This window comes from Neolamprologus multifasciatus, chromosome 12 (genome assembly GCF_963576455.1).
Source record: "Neolamprologus multifasciatus chromosome 12, fNeoMul1.2, whole genome shotgun sequence".
NCBI lineage: Eukaryota > Metazoa > Chordata > Actinopteri > Cichliformes > Cichlidae > Neolamprologus > Neolamprologus multifasciatus.
Window position 1 is genome coordinate 4,383,236 of NC_140450.1, and position 20,612 is coordinate 4,403,847.

At 39.8% G+C, this 20,612-nt stretch overlaps 1 protein-coding gene across 6 annotated transcripts in view; it reads left to right on the forward strand.

Moving 5' to 3' along the window:
* Positions 1 to 20,612, forward strand: part of fras1 (Fraser extracellular matrix complex subunit 1) — a 352,607-nt gene that overhangs the window by 137,071 nt on the left and 194,924 nt on the right. For all 6 annotated transcript variants that reach the window (XM_085180995.1, XM_085180996.1, XM_085180998.1 and 3 more), the window contains 3 exons: positions 917 to 1,064; positions 14,679 to 14,822; positions 15,880 to 16,026. In XM_085180995.1, coding sequence (XP_085037121.1) covers positions 917 to 1,064; positions 14,679 to 14,822; positions 15,880 to 16,026 — 439 coding nt within the window. The remainder of the gene's footprint in view (positions 1 to 916; positions 1,065 to 14,678; positions 14,823 to 15,879; positions 16,027 to 20,612) is intronic.

Sequence of the window (20,612 nt, forward strand, 5' to 3'; positions counted from 1 at the left end):
TTGCAATCATTGATTCAAATATGAACTCTTCTGTTTACCAAAGTTTTCTAGAGTCCAGTGTGAGGCCATTTGGCTTTGCAACAGAGCAATGATTCAAAGCACAGCAACAAACCTACAACTAAGAAAAAGAATCAGCAAGTTAAAGTCTGGACCTCAACCTTGATTGAAATGCTGTTATGGGAGCTGTGCTTAAATGAATGGCCACAAACATCAATGAACTGAAGTAGTTATATAAAAAGGATTGGATCAGAACTTAAAAACGATGTGAGAGACTGATAAAATCAAGGTTTATCAGTCTCTCACATCAAGCTAAAGACAAGCTTTAGATCATCTCGTTCTTCAGAGGACTGAAGTCTAAAACTCTTCAGGAAAAAAAACCTATTATCTGCAAATGAGGAAAACTCGCTCTTACACCTGTAGAATTTCTTAAATAATGGTAGTGCTGGTGTCAGAGCCAGGTGACGGCACACGTTAGTTTTTAAAGCGATCTGCTCGGTTCCCCGTGTGGACAGTAGAAAGTTTGAGAAGTCTTCGCAGGTTCTTGAAAAATGTTTCAGTTTTCCATGTGAGGCTCTTTTCCCTTTGTGACTGACATTCCTGCTGTCGCCTGTTCGAATATCTCCCCTTAGAGGACCTCAGTCAGTTCACTCTTTCTGTTTCAAAAAACATATATGAGATTCGTGACTGTCAGCCTTCTTTTAAAACGGACACATGCAGCTGGTTAGCATTCAGACCACTGCCTTCTCTGTGTGGCATCCTTTTTAATCGTTAATCAAGTCAAAATCCTCTGTCTTTTCAGTATTTTCCACATTCTGTGTGTCCTCTATAAAAGCCTTTACCGCAGTCACACTTTAAGCATAATGAGAACATTAACCTCCCATTTACAGCTGCAAATACTATGTCCTCTCTTTTACAGAACCTTGCTCGATGGAGTGATGGCAGTTGTCGTGAATGCGAATGCCACGATGCCCAGGTGACTTGTTATCTGAGATCCTGCCGTACCTGCCCTCTGGGCACCCTGGCTGTCATTCAGGACGGCCAATGTTGCCCCGAGTGTCACCAAGGTATGTTACCATGCAGGAAAAGTGACACACACGCATGTCGGGTATTCATATCTTGTGGGGACATCTTTTTGACATACTGCTTTCCCTAGCCACTTACCCTAACCATCAAAAACAAATGCCTAAACCTAACCATAACCCAATTGTAAAACTACCCGTTTCATACATTCACCAGAATCATTTTAACAACGGCTACGACCATAACCATTAAAATGTCCGAGAGTACTCACTAAAAACATATAAAAGTTTAAAGTAAAGTTTAAAACGTTAAAAGTATAAACGTCCTACCTGGCATGCTGAAATGTTTGAAGGTACACTGCATTTCTTATCTTTGCCTGCCTTAAGTCGGAGAAACTGATTTTTGTGGATTTTCTCTGATTGACTTTTTCCCCTTGTATGTTTGATTTTTGTTTGTGAAAAATCAGGAGTCATGAATGAAAACCTGAGTTTCTGATTCTGTGAAACATCTCTGCCCCCTCCAGAACATTTCCTGAGCCGAGCTCTTTATCTTTTTCTCCCCTCGTTATCAAACGCCACGTCTGTACTGCTCAGGTGTAAATGTGTTTGTCTTTTTTCTGTTCATTCATCCTGAAAGTATGTAGTCAAAATCGTGTTCCCTGTAAACGAGACGCTATTTGGCTAAAAAGTGAAATCATGCAACATCATTTTTGTTTTTCCTTTGTGATGACTGTGCTGTAAGGCGATCTGCTCCGTGTGTGTCAGCATGTCGTCAGCTACACACTGAGAGTGTAACAAAAAGTCTTTCCTCACTCTGTCACTGCTAAATTCTCATTCATGTCGGCATATTAATATTGATGTTAACGTGTATTAATCTCATGTTGTTCAACAACATTGGTGGTGATGTGAGTTGAATTTCTGGGTCCTTTTTGTTCTTTGCTGTGGGTGCTTTAATTTTTTATCGTATTGCCTCCTCCTGCACTCTTTCTCCTTGGCAGAAAATAAACCTATTTAACAATTAATGATGAGAAAAAACTTTTACTGGCAAGAAAATGAGAGGATGAGTCAATAGCAGCAAGTTTGGCTCTAACAGGTGCAAATAAAAACTTATTCCAAGTGGAAATACCACAAATTAAGAAATAAAAATTCTTCCAGTGACATTGAATTATGGCTTCTAGCTGATTTCCTCCTGTAAACCACATCAAAGCTCTTATGCTTCACCGCCCTCTTTGAAAGAGGCGGCTCCATCTGTCCTAATGACTGAAAATGGGTACATTCACAGCCAGCAATTATAACCATTTTCTCATATAAATAAATAACCTAACAGGCAATTAAACACAGGGACCACATTGTTTAAGTTCAGGCAGACTTGTAATTCAGGTTGGCTGCGTGAGTAACTAATTACAGCTGGGATACAGAGGCATTTTTCACTGCGCCATTCAAATGTTCAGTTTGATACAACAATAGTTGAAGCTGTTTAATTCACATTTATTGTCTCCGTGTTTTACGTCCCTCGGCAGTCTTCATGCTCTCTCAGTTTTTACAGCAGAATATTCAAATGTCTCAAATCTAAAGTATGCATATTCTCAGACAAACAGTCTAATTAGTCCACAACACGGAAAAACAACATGGGAAATGTATAAAATGTAATATCCTGGAGTAGCTGATTGTTTTATTAATCTGAGTATCTCAGTGCGCCCAGTAGGGGAAAAAAAGATCTGCACTAAATTAATTTAATTTATGCAGTAAATTCACAAAAAACCACACTCATTAATCATATTCACAAGCGTGCATGCTGGTGTCGACCAATTCAAACAATAGACTGAGAATATTCTAAAAATAAATACATTATTCTATTCAGTTCTGTTGTTTTTGTTCACGCTGCTTTTTCCTAATTAGCATTTCAGCAAATACAGTCTCCACATGAACCGTTTACCTGCCTCCAACCAAAACTTGCCCACATTTAGCAGAATTAGGACTATGAACAAACATCTTGTCCCTTCATTTGATTTGACTTGATTTCATGATTTCATGACAGTTTCGTCATAACCACGTGTTATGCCGGGCTCACACGGTGCGATTTTTGGCCCATTTTGAGCCGATTTTTGAGTCGTGCGACCGTTTTGGCGATCGGCCCGATTTTGGTCTGCATCGTGTAGTATACGTGGGGTAACAAGAAGCGATTAACACCTCACGACCAGCTCCCGATCATCAATCGCTTGGTCGTGAGGGTTTCACCGCAGTTTCTCACACTGCGCACACGCAAACACAAATGTCAGCGAAAAAGACGGCGCAGCACGGCAGTGCAGCGTGTGATCTGGACACAAGCGATGGAGGCACTTGTAGAACTTTGGAAAGCTCCTCCGAGCCGTTTCGATGTGGCCTCACAAAATTATCACGACCACAACAACCGTGAAAATAGTTGGATGGACATTGCTGCTCAATCACAGCTGACTGATCATGTTTTTCATGAGCAATTTAGCAAAGTTGATGGTGGTGTGTGTCTGTGTGAGTGAAAGACAGAGAGGGAGAGCGAGCGACAGAATTTCTGTTATAACCTTCATTTTATGGACGCACAGTGTGAGCACTCGGGTCGCATCAGAGCATCGGGTCGTATAGTGTGAGACCCTGCTTCGTGTCCTACGAACTTCTAACCCCTGCGAGTCAATCGTACAGTTTGAGCAGGAGCTGAATCGCGCGACTGAAAAAATCGCACAGTGTGAGCCCGGCATTAGTAAACAACAAGCCTTTAAAACAGGGGTGTCAAACATAAGGCCCACGGGCCAGGCTTTGCCTGCCAAATCCCCCAGTGATGAGTGAGGCATTCCTCAGGTTCAGAAATGTCTAAGAATTTATAAGATCTATCCAATGGTATAAATTATAATTACACATTGCATTGTATGTGTTTTTGCATGCAATAGTATGCCCAGGATGGTCCATAACAGATATATTCATGTCTGACTAGAAACTGATTTAAACAAGGTTAGCTCACTAAATTAACATGTCGATGTGATAAATTCACATGTCACGTGTTCGGTTATTGACCCCGCCTCCTTTTTCCTCCCTGTTAGTGATCTGAACATCCCGACTGAGTTCAGTTTGTGGCTAAAAATAGAAAAGGGGGAAAAAGAACACAACCTCCTTTTCTTTCATTCTCTCTCAATTTTTGCTGGAACTGTAAATCATCCTTTAAGCCTATTAATCATGGCTGTACACCGGCCCAGAGGTCCGCAGCCTCTTTTCTGATTGGGCAGTTCATACCTGAGGGGCATAACCAGAAGTGGTGCAGTGTTCAGGTCTGATGGGGAAAGATGTCAGCTTCTTATTTTGCTTTGATCCGACCCAAATGAGGTATTTGAAATTGATGAAATACGTTTCAAAGTTTCATACTTAGCAGTAAAATCTATTTCCCAACTTTCGGATATGGTGCCATAGGTGTGTTAACCTGTGTGGAGCTGCATACAGGTTAATACACGGCACGGACGCCGTGATAGCTTTGAGATAAAAATCTTCTCTGTGACTCCTTCAGTGAGGAGCCTGCAGCCTAACTGTTCGTCTCAGCTTGGACACATTAATAATTGTATTATAATCTCATGCATTTATAATGTTTGTAATAATATACGAAAATGTGAGACACTGTTAGACTCACACATTACATTCGGTCCCATTTATTTTGTCACCGCGAAATAGGATCAGTCCTAAGTGAGCGTTTCCTTAACTTAATATTTTAATTAAATATTTTAAAATATGTTTCGAGTCGTTTCTAAGCATGTGGAGATAATATAAACTAATTAGATAACTCTGTTTCCTGTACTCTTACACTAAATCTCACAGTGTAACAAATTTCATTGTTAAATTGGGGTTACCAGATAACATTAGCCTGTTATTTTATGGCTCACTTAGTGTTTTACTGCCTAACATTGACAGAGTAATGATACAGCCTAAACATGAACAGTTCTTTTTCTTAAAACTGTGTATGCACCTGAGCCTCAGTCATGGCCCATTACTGTTGTGAGGTGGAGTGTACAGCAGGACCACAATGCAGGACACAAAGGCAGTCAGTGTTAGACAAAAGCAAGATATTTATTGGCTGTTTGCAAAGCCAGTAAGTCAGTACACAAAACAACAATTCAAAACGTTAACGGGGAATTACAGAAAACAGGAAGCAGAGAGCATAGACAAACAATTTGACAAGGACAAAGAGGGAGACGGGACCGTTTGTACACAGAGGGCCGGCTGGGAAAGGAAATAAACAAAAGACAAAAACTAAACATGGAGACAAGAAGACTCAGTCATCAAAGAAACAGAATCAGAGGGAACAGACAGGGTAACACTGAGGGAACCAAACACACAAGACATAACAAACACTAGCACTCGAACTGTAAACTATCAAAACTCAAACAATCCAATAAAGCTAAAGCTCAACCTACTTAAACAATACTGAAAACACAGGATCACGAAACAACGTCTTTTACCCAAAAAAACAGAAATCAAAGACTCAACAATATCACAAGAAATCAAACTGACGTTTAAAACAATAAAGAAATCATGAACCAGATTCAAACATGGTACATGAAGTCATTTCAGTTTAACATAGTTCTCATGCATGAAACCCATGTGCTGCTCAGGGTTTAGAGCTGTTGTTTCTAACCCGTGTCCCTTGTTCGGCTTTTATAAGATTCACCAAATATCAGTAACAGAATTAAAACCAATAAAACAATTAAATCAGAAATCTAAACACAAACATCAAAAGTTCAAACCCTAGAATAACAGTGGAAAACAGACATATTGTACATATTCACCGAGAATCCAAAAACTTAAATACAGACAAAAAATCCTGGAACAGTTTCCAGATAAACCTTCAGCACTGCTGTGTGGAAGCAACACTGATAAATTAATAATCATGTTTTTGTGTTTGCCAAAGAAAAAATAATAATGCAATCGATCAAAAAAAAAAAAAAATATATCAGAAAGCATTTACAGTATGTAACCTTATATTATTGTTTGAAAAACTCTCCCAAGGCCTACTGTGACGTAGGACTGTGACTCCTTACAGGGGCTGAGATGATTAATAACTGCATGGATGCTACATAAATAAGCACACCATTAAAAGAGCAGTTTACCCCAAAATAAAAAGTTTTATTTTCTTCTGGTGCTATCGAGCCGTTCAAGTTATTTTAGTGTGAGTTGCAAAGTTTTGGAGATATCAGCTGTACAGATTAAAAAAATCAATAAATCTTGACCCATTTACTTAAAAAGAAAATATTAACTTTGTTCTGAGCAGTTTCACCTAAAATCTATTTTCTTTCTACTGAACTACTCCAAGTACTTTTTAAACCTCTTAATCACCACCTTATCATTGTTTAATCGGTTTTGATTAACAAAATTAGGAACGGTTGAATTAATCTGATGCTATTTAGAGCTTTAGTGTCTTAAATAAAGAGTCTTATGATTGAAAAAGTTAGCAGAGTTAGGCGGATTACAGTGAGGCACTGCCTTTTTAGTGTGTGTCAGGGTGTGAAATGACTAAAACTCATCAGCCAAATGTCCGTAATGTTGGCAAGTTGGCTTATTTTCCAGGCTACGGCACATGACCAGCCTCGGGTGGAGGTCAAGCTTGTACGAACAGTAAAATTGGCAGTTATTTTTTTTGCCCCTTACACTTTTATAAAGCAACAGCACAACAACAACCTTGTCTAATATTAACACATCTGCAGTTTTCCAGAGTGAGGGTTTTCTCATTAGGTGTTTGTCATTATTGGGGCGGTGTTGTATGGTTAAGTGCGCCTGGATACACACCTCTGGATCAGTTGTTTTAATACAACTGTTAATCAATGCTGCAGTTTTTTAATTTTGTGCCTCAGGGACTCTGGCTCGTCACGCTTGTGAGAAAATTAAAGTACAGCGCGAGAGCGTCGAGGCAGCGTTCTGTAAACAGCAGCTTGGATCAAAGTGTGTGATTTCTGAACCTGTCCTGTAGTGCGGCCTTATCCTGAAGACGAGACAAAAGCTATTCTGGTTCACTCAAGGCAAAGGAGAAAGATTCCTGTAAGCAGTCATGAGTACTGTTCTGTATTAAAATATACTTCTTTGTTTTCACTAATATTCAGGAACTAATTTTTTGCAGGAAGAGTGGAGAATGCCGTCATGGTCTCAATGCAAGATAGTGTTTGGACGTGGACTGTCCTGTGTTATTGTTACAGTCAATGCAACTCTTAAACTGATATCTTTAAGTGAGAAGCATTTCGTGCCTGCAGCTTGTTGTTGTTAAGACTCTTCAGAGAGTAAAAAATCCAGGTGAAAACCAAGGAAATAACAAACAAACTGATCTTTAACCCCAGCCAAGAATGTTTTATTGTCCAAAAAGTTTCACTGCTTCACTCTCGCTGAGTCGACTTAACCTAAATGATTAACTTTATTGACTAATAACCAAGTTTTATTCCCTAAACATTACTGCCTATACCTGCCTAAGTAGTTCTTAATGCCTATAAACCTAATGCTACAACCACATTAGAGGAAACAGAGACCCTGTATGGGCTCAAATTGTGGTCATAAATATTTTGTACTTGTAAATCAGGATTTGTATGTGTAAAAAGAATTTGTGTGTGGACTTAGCCAAAAAATATGTGTGAAACTCTGCACTCAAGTTTCAAGTTACAAGTACGAATTTTGACCCTATTTTTCTTCTTTTCAGCTGATTGGTCAATGTCATGTCAATCACAAATTTAACAATCCAATCAGAGAATAGATGGGTTTGGCTGTCGGAGGGGCGCTTTTTTGAACTGCAGGTCCTTGAAGGGTAATACAGTTTGAAGCTGGAGGATCTCTATATAAATATCCGATAGAAGCTAGGTCCCCAAACTTTCAGTAGCTGTTGAAAGGATAAAGTTGTGGTATATCAGTGGTTAGAAATACCATTATTACTTTAGGATTAGTTTAACACAGTGTCAGGGCTGACCGGGACCATTGCTTTGAGTCACAGTGCGCAGCATAAAGGCCCTTTCACAGCGGACGCAGCATGTGCTGCTAATGCTAACTGCTAACTAAAAGCCAAGGGATCCAGAATTTGTCGCACTGGCTGCTGAGCTCTGTGGGGCTCCTTGTCGTTTCTATCTCTGACTTTGTCCTCTAAAACAGTTTCCGGATTTTTTTTTATCTTCAAATGTTCAATAAAATCATGTATCGCTAATTCATAACAAAGAAAGCTTTGTAACTATCCCCACTAGTGAAGACTGTCATTTCCACAGCACCGAAGGAAAACGCTGGGCTGGCATGTAAAAGGGCATTTATTCCGCCAGGACCTGAAGCTCCATAAAGCACCCCTCCAATAGCCAAACCCATCTGTTCTCTGATTGGAATGTTAAATTTGTGATTGACATGATATTGGCCAATCAGATGAAAGGAAGAAAAATAGGGTCAAAATTCGTACTTGTAACTTGAAACTTGAGTGCAGAGTTTCACACGTATTTTTTGGCTAAGTCCACACACAAATTCTTTTTACACATACAAATCCTGATTTACAAGTACAAAATATTTATGACCACAATTTGAGCCCATAACCCTGGCTTCAACCAAAGAAGTGTGACCGTGACCAATAAATTTGCAATCTCGTTGTGATTGGTTGCTCACAGTCAGTTGCCATCTTTAACCTCCTAAGACCTGAACTCTTCCATGGCATGCATTTTTAATTTGTCTTTGATATTTGGGCTGTTTGGGACCTGATGAATACAAAAACAAAGAATTTCCAGATTTTTTTTTTTTTTTACCTGATTTTTGTTTCTGACAAAAATGAGATCCACATATGAGGATATTTGTTTAAAATTTCAATAGAACACTGGCAGTATAATGTCCTCGTAAGTGGATTTCAGGCCCTTGTAGAGCACAATTTAGTACTTTGGTCTAGACAACACAAAATGTGATGTCCACATATGTTGTCGCCAGGCCCTAGGAGGTTAAAGCAACTTTGGTCTGTTAAGGTGGTGATAAAATGGCAATTAGAACAAGTCAGTCTGTTTTCACATTACTACGCCAAGTATCTGAGATAAACTGCAAATCTGTTGGCGTATGCATATATAAAAATTCACATGAACTATTTACATTCAAAGTCAAGGCAGAACGTCATCGACTTTAAAAAGAAATTCACAAATTCCTCCATAAGTAGTGACTTGGTTGCTGCAGGACGGCGATATAGCACCTTTCTAGATAAAAGATCCCAAAGTGTTTCACACAAGGATAACAAAGTATAAAACAAAACAGACGACAGTTAACAAAATGCAATTCTAAAAAGATGTGGTTCCTGATAGACGATTTCACAAATGTTGCCAAGGAACCAAGAGCATTTATTATCTTAGCTATGTGTCTATCAGGGGCACATACAAGGATTTCAGGCTTTCCTTCGTTAAGTTGTCAGCCATCCAAACTTTAATGGAATCTAAGCACTCATTCAAAGTCTGTAGCTTAGAAACATCTTGGGGCTTAAAGAAATGTATACCTGGATATCGTCTGCGTAGCAGTGGTAGCAAATGTCCTCAAAGGGGATCAAAACATGCTGGAGGGGAAGTAGATATATTAAGAACAATAAAGGCCCCAGCACAGAGCCATTGTGGCACACCATAGTACAGGGACGTGGAAGATGACCTGTATTTAGAAACTGCCACAAAAAAGTTAGATTCATACAGATATGATGAGAACCACTCTAAGGCAGATCCAGTTACACCAACCCAGTATTTTGCATGATCTGATATCCTCGTGTCAGTGTTGTTCCCACATCATCATAATAAATGTTGTTCCAGGGTCAACATTGCAAGTGACCAATCACATTGTGATTGGTCACTTGCTTTTCTGTCCGCCGATCCAGGAACTTGAATTCTTTGCATTTCAGGATACTTTCTTTTAATAAACGGTAAGCATTATACATACTGTCCTTACAGAGGCGGTTTCTCTTCTCGCAAGTGAAGTAAATTTTTTGAAGGCGTTTGTTTTTTTCGAGGTTGCAGATGACGTCAGCAGAAGCTGATTGGTCACTTGCAATGTTGAACCTTGAACAACATTATTTATGATGACGAGGAAACAACACCAGCACAAGGATATCAGATTGTCCCAGTATTTTAGCCTTTCAAGTAGGGTGTGATGGTCAACGGTGTCAAAGGCTGACGTGAGATCCAACATAAGTATTATTGCAAAGTGGCTCTCAGCTGACTCAGACTGCAACCAGTTGGCAACCAGCTGGGTGGGGTCTACTGTTGATCTCTCCTGCAAAGAGATACAATTCAAATGAGTTGGACTCATCAGTGCAGATAGCCTTAGATCGATTTGACCATGTTGGCTCAAAGATGAAGTAATTGCAGTTGGTCTAAACTGGACTTCAAGTATTTAGAGACTGATTTCTACCAGGTGTGATAAATAAATGTGTTCCACTAAAGAAAAAGACCTGGTGTCCACAAACAAACACACGGCTGTTGTGCAAGTTTTTCACAAACTGCCAGGAGACTATGTTTAAATACATGGAGAAGATTCGTAAGACAGGAGAGCCCAGCTTAATAAAGATATCAACACTTGGCTGGTACTCATATTAGTCACGGTGAGTGAAGTGAGCCGTGTGGAGATAATGAAGTAGGATCCAAACGCAGGCACTTTTAAAGGTGTGAAGGTGGTTTATTGAAAGTAAAGTACAAAATAGAAAAACGGTAAACTGGACTGCAGACTATCTGAACTGGGAACAACTAAACTACAAAACATGAACCAGGACACGAACATGAAGAGGGATGGGCGGAGGTAAGTGATGACGGACAGCAGGAAGAACACACGGATGAAATCTGATGGATACACAGACGGACCAGCGACTACAACAACAGAAGACACGACTTAAATATACTCAGAGAAACACAGGGAGATTACACACAGCTGGGAGTAATTAACGAGACGAGACAAGGGAGGTAAAACTAAATACACTCACATGAGACGCAGACCTTCACAATAAAACAGGAAACATGAGATCACTACACAAGGACGCAGACTAGACACTGAGAGACGGACAGAATATAACACATGGATCTCAATGCTAAACATGAGACACAAATCCTGAAACACGAATAAACAGAAACATGGAATTCTAATAATAATCATCATCATCATCATAGCACCTGAAAAACACAACAATCATTCAAAAATAACCAAAACATCAGAACTCAAAATACTGGGTTGAACTGACCCAGAACCGTGACAATATTAGTCAGTAAAGCCGTCAGCCGTCAACTTGCACCGCTAACTGTCTTAGCCTCCCATTTTCATACTTGACTTCCTCTCTCTTAAACTCTTATTTTTGCACATAGCTTCAGTTGTGGGATGAAAAGGGAGGTCAAAAAGTGAGACTGAGTGGCAGATGGAAAGGAAATGGATGAATGAGAAAGAAAGAAGCTATAAAGGACAATGAAGTCGGGGAGAGGGTGTAACGAGTGGTACTAGAGTAGGAAAAGAGATGGACAGAGATATATAGAACAGTAGATCCTGGCTTACTGACAGCCTTATTGGCCGTTAAGTCTCATCTTCATTTTTCTCATGTTATCGTCCCACTCTCCTGTCGCTCTAGCTCTTTGTGCTTGGAGTCTTTTCTTGTCCTTGCTCTTGTGTTTTCTTCTTCTTTTTCTCTTCCATCTGCAGTTGTCACATTAATCAGATCCCTCAGTCACATTTCCTCAAGCTTCACGCACTTCATTTACTCAATGCATTCACATAATGAATGGAGCAATCACAGTGCAATCAAGTGCAAGCAACCTCGCTTATTGTTTAACAAGAGACTGCATGCATTTGCTTGTTCTGCAATCCAGATACGACAGTGTTATTATTGCTGTATTTCCCCGAATCTGTAGTTTCAGGAGATGACCGTATTAATTTTTAAGAGGTTGTGTTTTGGCTTTTAAAGGGCAGGTAATTTTCCAGAAGAAACCTGGGCATATAAAAAGCTGTTGCAAAACTTTAACACCGGACAGTGAGGGGAGTTTTTGTTTGTTTGTTTTAAATATAAATTTTATTTTAAGATGAGATTCTGCAGTTTTTTCGTGTCACAGAAAACATTGCTGCAGAAGAAAACAGACTTCTTTTAGAAAATAAATAATTACCAGTTTTTACGTCATGAGTGTTTTGATTTAGCCTTAAAGAGCAATGAAAAATATGTATGTAGGTAAAATGAATGAGACTCAGTATACTGTAAAATACTTTATCACATACTTTTTAAAATAATTTGTGCTCCTACTAATACTTTCTGATCCAATTTTCTGAGTGAAGGTAGTTTTATAGTCCATTTTTATGGGTGCAAGACTGAACACTTTGTCAAAGAGATGCAGAAACACATTTTCACTGTCAAATGAAAGATTACATCTGACTTGAGACCAGCATCTATGTGGTGCATATGCCTGATGGATCCCTCTGCATACTGATAAACAGACCAGTTTTCTAAGACTTTACACAGAAAGGGGTCAGACAGCTTTTATTTATTAATTTTTACATAAAACTGCTAGTATGCCAGAATCAGTCTAGCATCAGCACTGATTTTTCCTGTACCAGCTGGTGTTTGCTTAGTCATTTTTCCTTACATAGTGCTCTTTAGTCTTTAGATCTAAACTGACCCATTTTACCCATAGCCTGTGAAAAACCTCCAGTTTCACAGGACTTGTGAAGCGCTTACTATTTTGTCTTAACCCGTGACTCACAGCCCTCACAGCGGTGTACAAGCACCTTCTCATTCATTCATGGGTATCAAATTGTGCCACTTTTATCAAAGCTGCTGTTGTCATGTGTTGTATGGTGTGGGTGAGTGACGCACTCTGGAACAATGGTTATGGGGCAGACATCGCACTCCTAAATCATCACATGTTCACAGTCGTAAAGTAGCTGCTGGCGTCACATTCAAAGGCGCGGAGGAAGTATGTGAAATCATACCAGACAGTTGCATCACTCACGAAAGGAAACCTGTTAGGTATCTTTAGCAGGCAAGTTCACATATTCAATAGAATTTAATTTTATTTATAGAGCGCTAAATTATGAGAAAGGTATAGACATAACAATAATACAGAGAAAGCCCCAACAATCAGATGTCCCCATGTGGGCAAGCACTTGGTGACAGTGGGAAGGAAAAACTCCCTTTTAACAGGAACCAACCTTGCCAACCAGGCTCAGGGAGGGGCGGCTGTCTGCCCTGGCCGGTTGGATGTGAGGCAAAGGAGACAGGATAAAAGACTCTGGAAGAGAGACAAAGATTAAATATTAACCAGTGATTAAATAAATATACACTAAAAGTGTATATTTATTATATTTAGTGTATAAAGTGTATATTTATTTTCTTACTCTTCTTATATCTTTTTTGTTTGTTTGTTTTTTTGTACTGATGTAACTGGAGCCTCGTCGTCTCATCTCTCTATATACTGGACTGCAGTGGTCCCCAACCCCCGGCCCACGGACCGGTACTGGTCTGTGAGTCGTTTGGTACCGGGTCGCAAGAGTTGAGGCTCGGGTGTGAAATTTATGGTTTTCAGGGTTTTTATCGTTATTATTTATTTATTTTTTGAGTTTTTATCATTAACTCTGTTTCCCTGGGTCTTTTCCCGTGTGTTATGAATAAATCTTTTTTTTGAACAGGTACTGGTTTTATTTTGTTGTATTTATCCGCGACACCTTAAAGGCCGGTCCGTGAAAATATTGTCGGACATAAACCGGTCCGTGGTGCAAAAAAGGTTGGGGACTGCTGCTGTACTGTATATAGTGGAGATGTTTACTTTAACTTTGACTCTAAATTCAGAGTAGTGTGTAAGGACAGAGTGAAAAGAGGTGAGTGAAGAAGAAATGCTCAGTGCATCATGGGAAGCGCCCAGGTGCCTTAGTCTGTTGTAGAGTAACTAATGCAGGATTCAAGCTCACCTGATGCAACCAGACATGTATGCTTTATGAAAAAGGACATTTTTAAGTCCAATATTAAAAGCAGAGAGGGTTACTGTTCAGGTTTTTATTTTTGGACTTACAGAATCTGCATATTTGGGTTTTTAGGTCTTCAGATTTCCTCCTAATATTTAGGTTTACATGGTGGCTTACACAGTGAAGAGTGACTTTTAAGTACCATTAGTTGGCAAATGAATGAAACAGTCTAGCACTCATAAATACTTGGGAAAATGCTGGATCAATTGGGAACCAGTGTGGGCAGAGAAAGCACTTTAACTCTTGATCGCAAAGTGCACCAGTGGAGTTGCTGGCAGACAGCAGACTGGTATTCAAAATCTCTCCACAGGATACATGTTAACCGAGTAAAATGTGCTACTGCTAACACAGTCTGACCGTAGAACCAAATGTAATGGATGGAATTTATTAAAAAAATAAATAAATTGTGTGTGTGTCTGTGTGTGGTTTTGCATAGTTTAATGTGTCTGCCTCTGCAGAGTGTCAGTGCACAGGACTTTTTAATTTTTTAGATATAATTGGCATAAAATTAAATGTGAAAATGTGTGTGGAGTACCAAGTGCTCCTGCGTGCACCAACAGTATTTGTCCAGAGTTGTAGAATAAACTTGAATCTTGAATAAAATGGAATCCAATATCCAGATTTTTACCAAAATGCAAACTTATTATTGAAATCCAAATCTCTGAGTTAAATGAACTTTATGTGTGTTTACAGTCCAGTGCCACGCAGACTGCCTGTCGTGCTCGGGAACGCCTGATCACTGTGACAGCTGCAGGGACCCACAGGCCTTACTTCATCTCGGCCGCTGCCTGTCTGTCTGTCCAGTGGGCTTCTACGCCGAAGGACGAGTGTGTGCAGGTAGGACTCGCTTTCAAATCTACAGTACTGTTTCCATCCATAAAAGGGTAAGTAGCACCCAGGTGCTGCTAATCAATATGCTTGTTTAAGTGATCATCAGCAAGACATTTGGGCCGTTTGCTGGAATCCTGAAAACGACATTAGTTTAAGTACAGGATGATAAATATTATTGATTTCTGATTAGCTTGAAGTGACACATTTTTGATCACTTAGCTTGTATCAGTGGTGCACTGCACACAGTCATCATTTCTGTGTTTGTTATCACTGTTTAAGTTTCTTCATCTTTTATTTTGTTTTGCTTCGTGCATGTGGGCGAATATAAAGTTGTGAGTCTGAACTCACATTGTTGATAAGATTATCTCTCCCACTCGTTTTCCTTCTTCCTCTCAGACTTCTTTTAATCTTTCTGGGAATCTTTTTTTCCTTGAGCTTTTTATATTTCTACTTCCTCTTCTTCTTCCTTTTCCTCTTCTTCTTCTACTTATGTGTGTCTGTGTGGGTGGCTGTGGTGGTTTCAAAGGGATTTAGCTGCTTTTTATTCTATAATGTTGAGATTTCCTATTAAAAACAACAGAAACCTCCACATTGCTTTGTTTCCCTTCTTCTCGTTGCTCTTGTTTCATTGTGCCGCTTACAGATACATGGTCTTAATCATCCAGGTAAGGAAATCCCAAAAAGTTGATCTATTTGTGGTATAGGTGCACTTCACTGCACAAAACAACTGTCAGTGCTAAAGTTAAAGATGTTAAGGAACTTGAAGTCTTTAATAAGACCATTTTTAGAAAATCATGGCGTAGCCTAATATAGTTATCTCAACAGTACTTTTGCATAGTCTTAGAAGACCCCAGCCAGCCTGTCAGGGAATTTGAAGTCACTCCCTGGATTTAATTTAATAATTCCTTTTAATGAGCTGCACATCCATTTTCCTTTCCTTTCCACTATAGGAGCGAGGACTGAGATGTGACAAGCAGTCTTGCAACTCACATGTGAAGTGAAAATTTATTTTGGAAGTGACTGACAGCCGCTGGTTCCCCTTTCTCCCTTCTCTCCCCCGCAGCCTGCCAATCATCCTGTGCCACCTGTTCCAGCAGGTGGGATTGTCAGTCCTGCGGCTCCAGCCTGCCCCTGCTGAACCCCGATAGGAGTCAGTGCCTGGCTTCCTGTCCACCTGGTTCCTATCAGCACGACCCAACACACTGTCGCTGTGAGTATCACAGGAGTTCATGTGCCCTATAGCAGCTTCTGGATTGCGGTGGTCAGCATGTTGCTTTGACTCTGATCCACTCGTGAACACCAAGAGAGATGGATTTCCCCAGCTGCTAATAGCGAGCAGTTTAACAGTAAGATGCAGTTGGTGTTTTTGGTGCCTGGGATAAACTGTCTGGGAGTATTTTCCACTGGATTGAGTCTGAATATTTCATAGACTGATGAGGCAGGGAGTTCTCTCTAGGGCTGTTGTGTTATTGTGGTTGTGGCTGAGGGTCTGGAAAGAGGTGCAAGTCATTGTCTGGAGGCACAGGAGCACCAAATGTACTCACATATTGCACAGACATAATAGGTCCTGCATTTTATTAGATATCTGCTGATCTTTTGCTGCACGCTGGCTAAATCTCTCCTGGGGATTGGATAGAAAAGTTTGTAAAGTTTTGCTGTCTTTAGATAAAAGTACAAAATGTGCTTCCACTCGTGTATATTTTTTGTATTTCTTCCTGTATTTGCTCCTTTCCTTTCTGTTAGTCATCAAAAGAACATGAAGAAAACTGAATCGTGTATGAACATTTATTAGGAAGTGAAATTACTTGAAAATCGTTGCATCTTAATTAGGCTTTAAACTTTTATTGTAATATCAACCCGGTAAAAGCTGAATGTGTTGAATTATGCTGCACATGCTGCCTCTTGTCAATCAGTTAACACACATAAAAAAATAGTAATAACAGCCAAAAAACATATATACATGTTAAAACACAACAGTCTTCAGTTCCAAAGTTAATTTCAAATGGTGCATGAGAAAAACTGCACAAAAATGAAGCATAGGACACACATTTACACATTAGCTCAGTGCTCATTTCCCAGTTTCATTGTGCCAGACTTGACGTTTCAAATGTTTGGCCTGCATCAACCTTCATGTGTGTCATCACCACCTGGTGAACCATCCCACCTTCAGATGAAAACACCTGAACGGTGACATGGAAACAACTAAACAAACCAATTTCATTTCACAAAAAAAAGAACTACACACGTAAAATTGTGAACTCTTTTGAATTTCTGTAAAGCAGAAAAAGTATTCGCCCGCAAGTTGGGAAAATTAACTGAACTCTTCTTAAAGCAACAACTTCAAGCAGATATTTTGTGTTGCATTTTGTGAAACCTCCACAGTAGGGATGGGTACCGGTATCCGGTGCCATGATGGCACCGGTTCTGACATAAACGGTAGTAACCAGACCGAAAAGCAGCGCGCATTTCGGTGCTTTATTTCGGTGCTTTTTTTCCTGAGCTGTGGTACACTTTCTTCTTCCTTACATTTCTATTGGCGGTTGGCAAACAACTGAAAGGTGCATTACCGCCACCAACTGGTATGGAATGATACACTTTAGATTCTAGCCAATCATTTTACGTTTCGAGGATAGTAGGCGGGTCCAGGTACGTACGTTCTTTTAGAGCAGAGCTACAAATTAAAAATGCCCAAGGCGAAGCGGTCAAAAGTCTGGGTGTACTTTAGTGATGGGATTTCCGGCTCTTTTTAGAGATCCGGCTCTTTCGGCTCGACTCACTAAAAAGACCCGGCTCTTTCGGCTCCGAACCGGCTCTTCAGGTTGTTTGTTGCTTTAATTATTTAATCATTAACAATAATATAAAATTATGCATTAAAGGAATTACTAATGTAAAAAAAGTGGTTTTATTTATATGTGTTTATATATGGCCCCTAGAGACAAAGCACGTACAAACTCTAAAGCATATAAAAACTCCAAAAAGCATGTACAAACTCCAAAACACATTTCTAGCGTTTACTGAACTTCCAAAACAGAGCTACCCAGATCACTTAAATTACACAATTGAAAGCATGTGTGTATTGTTTGTGTATTTATAGACAAGCACTCATATTTATTCAAATAATTTAAAAAAAAAGTTCATTTACCTGTTACTACCACACACCAAATCCGGTTGTTGATACTTCCTGGCTTGTGTAGCCACTAGGTAAGGTAACACTGCGCCCTAGAAACCTGGAGCACTTCTGATGTCTTTTGTACGTGTTTTGGAGTTTGTACGTGCTTCTGAGTTTGTACGTGCTTCTGAGTTTTTACGTGTTTTGGAGTTTTTACGCGTTTTGGAGTTTGTACATGCTTAGGAGTTTGTACGTGTTTTGGAGTTTGTACGTGCTTTATCTCTAAGGTCCACCATAAATATACTTTATTTATTCACTCCACATAAAATGTAATAAATAAATCATATAATACAAAAAACAACAATTTACATTTTAAACTTTTAACTATTTAAATTTTCAGCTTTTTCCTTTTAAACAAATTTAACGTGAAACAACACAAAACACTGCAAACCACAACACAATTAAATATAAATTAAAATATTAAAACAAAAAGAAGATGCACATTCTCTGTCATATGGGCCTGCATGATTTCTGAATCCTTTATCATCTGCAACTGAAAATAGTGGATGGTTACTATACCTTTCTAATGTGACATTGTTGTCCCTCGCTCTCTTTCTCTCTGGCTCTGTTCCTGTGCTACTGCCAGTGTAACTAACGCCCCTCCCCCCTCTGCCCAGCGGAAAGTACAGGCCGCGCATGCGGAGTTTAGCGGAAAAAAGGGCGAGAGAGAGGGAGAGAGAGAGAAAAAAAAACAAAAAACAAAAAAAACCTCACGGCTCCCAATAAGGAGCCGGCTCGCATCGTTCACTTCAAAGACCCGGCTCTAAGAGCCATGTCGTTCGCGAACGACCCATCACTAGTGTACTTCACAGCAAAAGATGCAAACTCAGCAGCTGCAACAAGTGCTTTAAGCTGATACTGTCAAAGGAGGTCACACTTTAAATCCGATGAACCTAGCCCTGCCAGTGTAGCAGAAATGATGATGGCAGCAGCAGCCGTTCTTCTCTGCGTGAGTAGCTTAATGTTGTTCGTGTGTAATTTACGTTGAGTAAGCTAACCGCGTTATTAAATTAATGCATGTAACGTGAACTAGCAAACACCATCATAGCTACATGCGGCTGTCTTCTTGTTTGATGGCAGATACTCCCTTCACCCTGGCCAAAAAGGCTAAAATGACCGAAGAAAAAGTGGAAAACAGCTAAACATGAGAGGTTTTTGGACAAAGTTTGTGTTTTTTTCCATTGTTTAAGCACTGCTTCCAGCCCAGAGTGATACCATATATGCCCTATACCTGCAGAAAAGGCTAACATTGTTATCTTTTTACAAAAAAACAGCTGAACATGAGAGGTTTTTGGACCAATTTTGTGTTTTCCATTCTTTAAGCACCGGTTTGGGCACCGTTTAAGCACCGGCACCGTTTCAAAAGTACCGGTTTGGCACCGGTATCGGATAAAACCTAAACGATACCCATCCCTACTCCACAGTGCTTATGCAGTACCTTCGGATAAGTTGTCCTGGTTTGCTGTTGGTTTGATGTTGTTGCTGCTTTGAACTGCTGTACCCAGGTGGGCTTTGTTGATGGAAAGAAATTTCTGCAGGTGTTTTGCTGCCCTTTGTGTGCTCTTTTTCACCTTTTTGATAAGGGCCTCCCTCCTAGAAACAGTATCAGGACTCCAGAATACCTTCAAATTGTAGAAAGTCTGTCTCACACTTATCTTAGAAATGCTTTTCCTGCCATCTCCATGCATCTCTAAACTATTCTGAAAGCTGTGAAGATCAAGACGTGGTCTTTCTAAAGAAGAGTGACTAGCTAAATGATAAATGCATTTATTTAGCGGCACTACTGCTCCCAGTCTCATCTAAATAATGGGAATGCGTGACTTTGTGTAGATTTGAAAAAGCTATTGTTAGAGGGAAGATACTTACTCACGAACTGTGAAGGGAAATGTGTAAAGTATAGAATAGAATAGAAAGCCTTTATTGTCACTATACAGTTGTACAATGAGATACAGAGCATCTCCTACTCAGTGTAAACATGCTGGGGGGGGGGGGGGGGGGGGGGGGGGGTACAGTTCTGCAGCGCTATATGCATATGGACAGTATTAACATAGGGAAAAAGACGTGTGTGTGTATATATATATATATATATATATATATATATATATATATATAAAATGTACAAATATACAAGCCGTTTTTTAAAAAAAAAAAGTAATATGTAATAAATAGTGTTGTGTATATACAGTTGAGTTATTGCACATAGAATTGGTATTGCACAGTGGTGGTCCATAGAGGAAGTGGGAAGAAAAAAATTGGGGGTGGGGGGGGGGCTGTGTTATCGGTGCATGTGTGAGTTCAGGGTGGTTATGGCTTTGGGGAAGAAACTGTTTTTGAGTCTGTGGGTTTTTGTGCTGATGCACCTGTAGCGCTTCCCTGAGGGAAGCAGGCTGAACATGTTGAAACCAGGGTGGGGGCTGTCCTTGATGATGTTTGCTGCTCTGCTGAGGCAGCGGGAGGAATAAATGTCCATCAGGGAGGGGAGAGGGCAGCTGATGATCTTCTGTGCTGTCTTGACCACACTCTGAAGCCTTCGTATAGCTGTTAATTATGAGTAATGACGCTCATTCCAAAGGTCAATAAACTTTTCAGCCCAATAAATACAAATGTCAGAAAAAATACCGATTCCA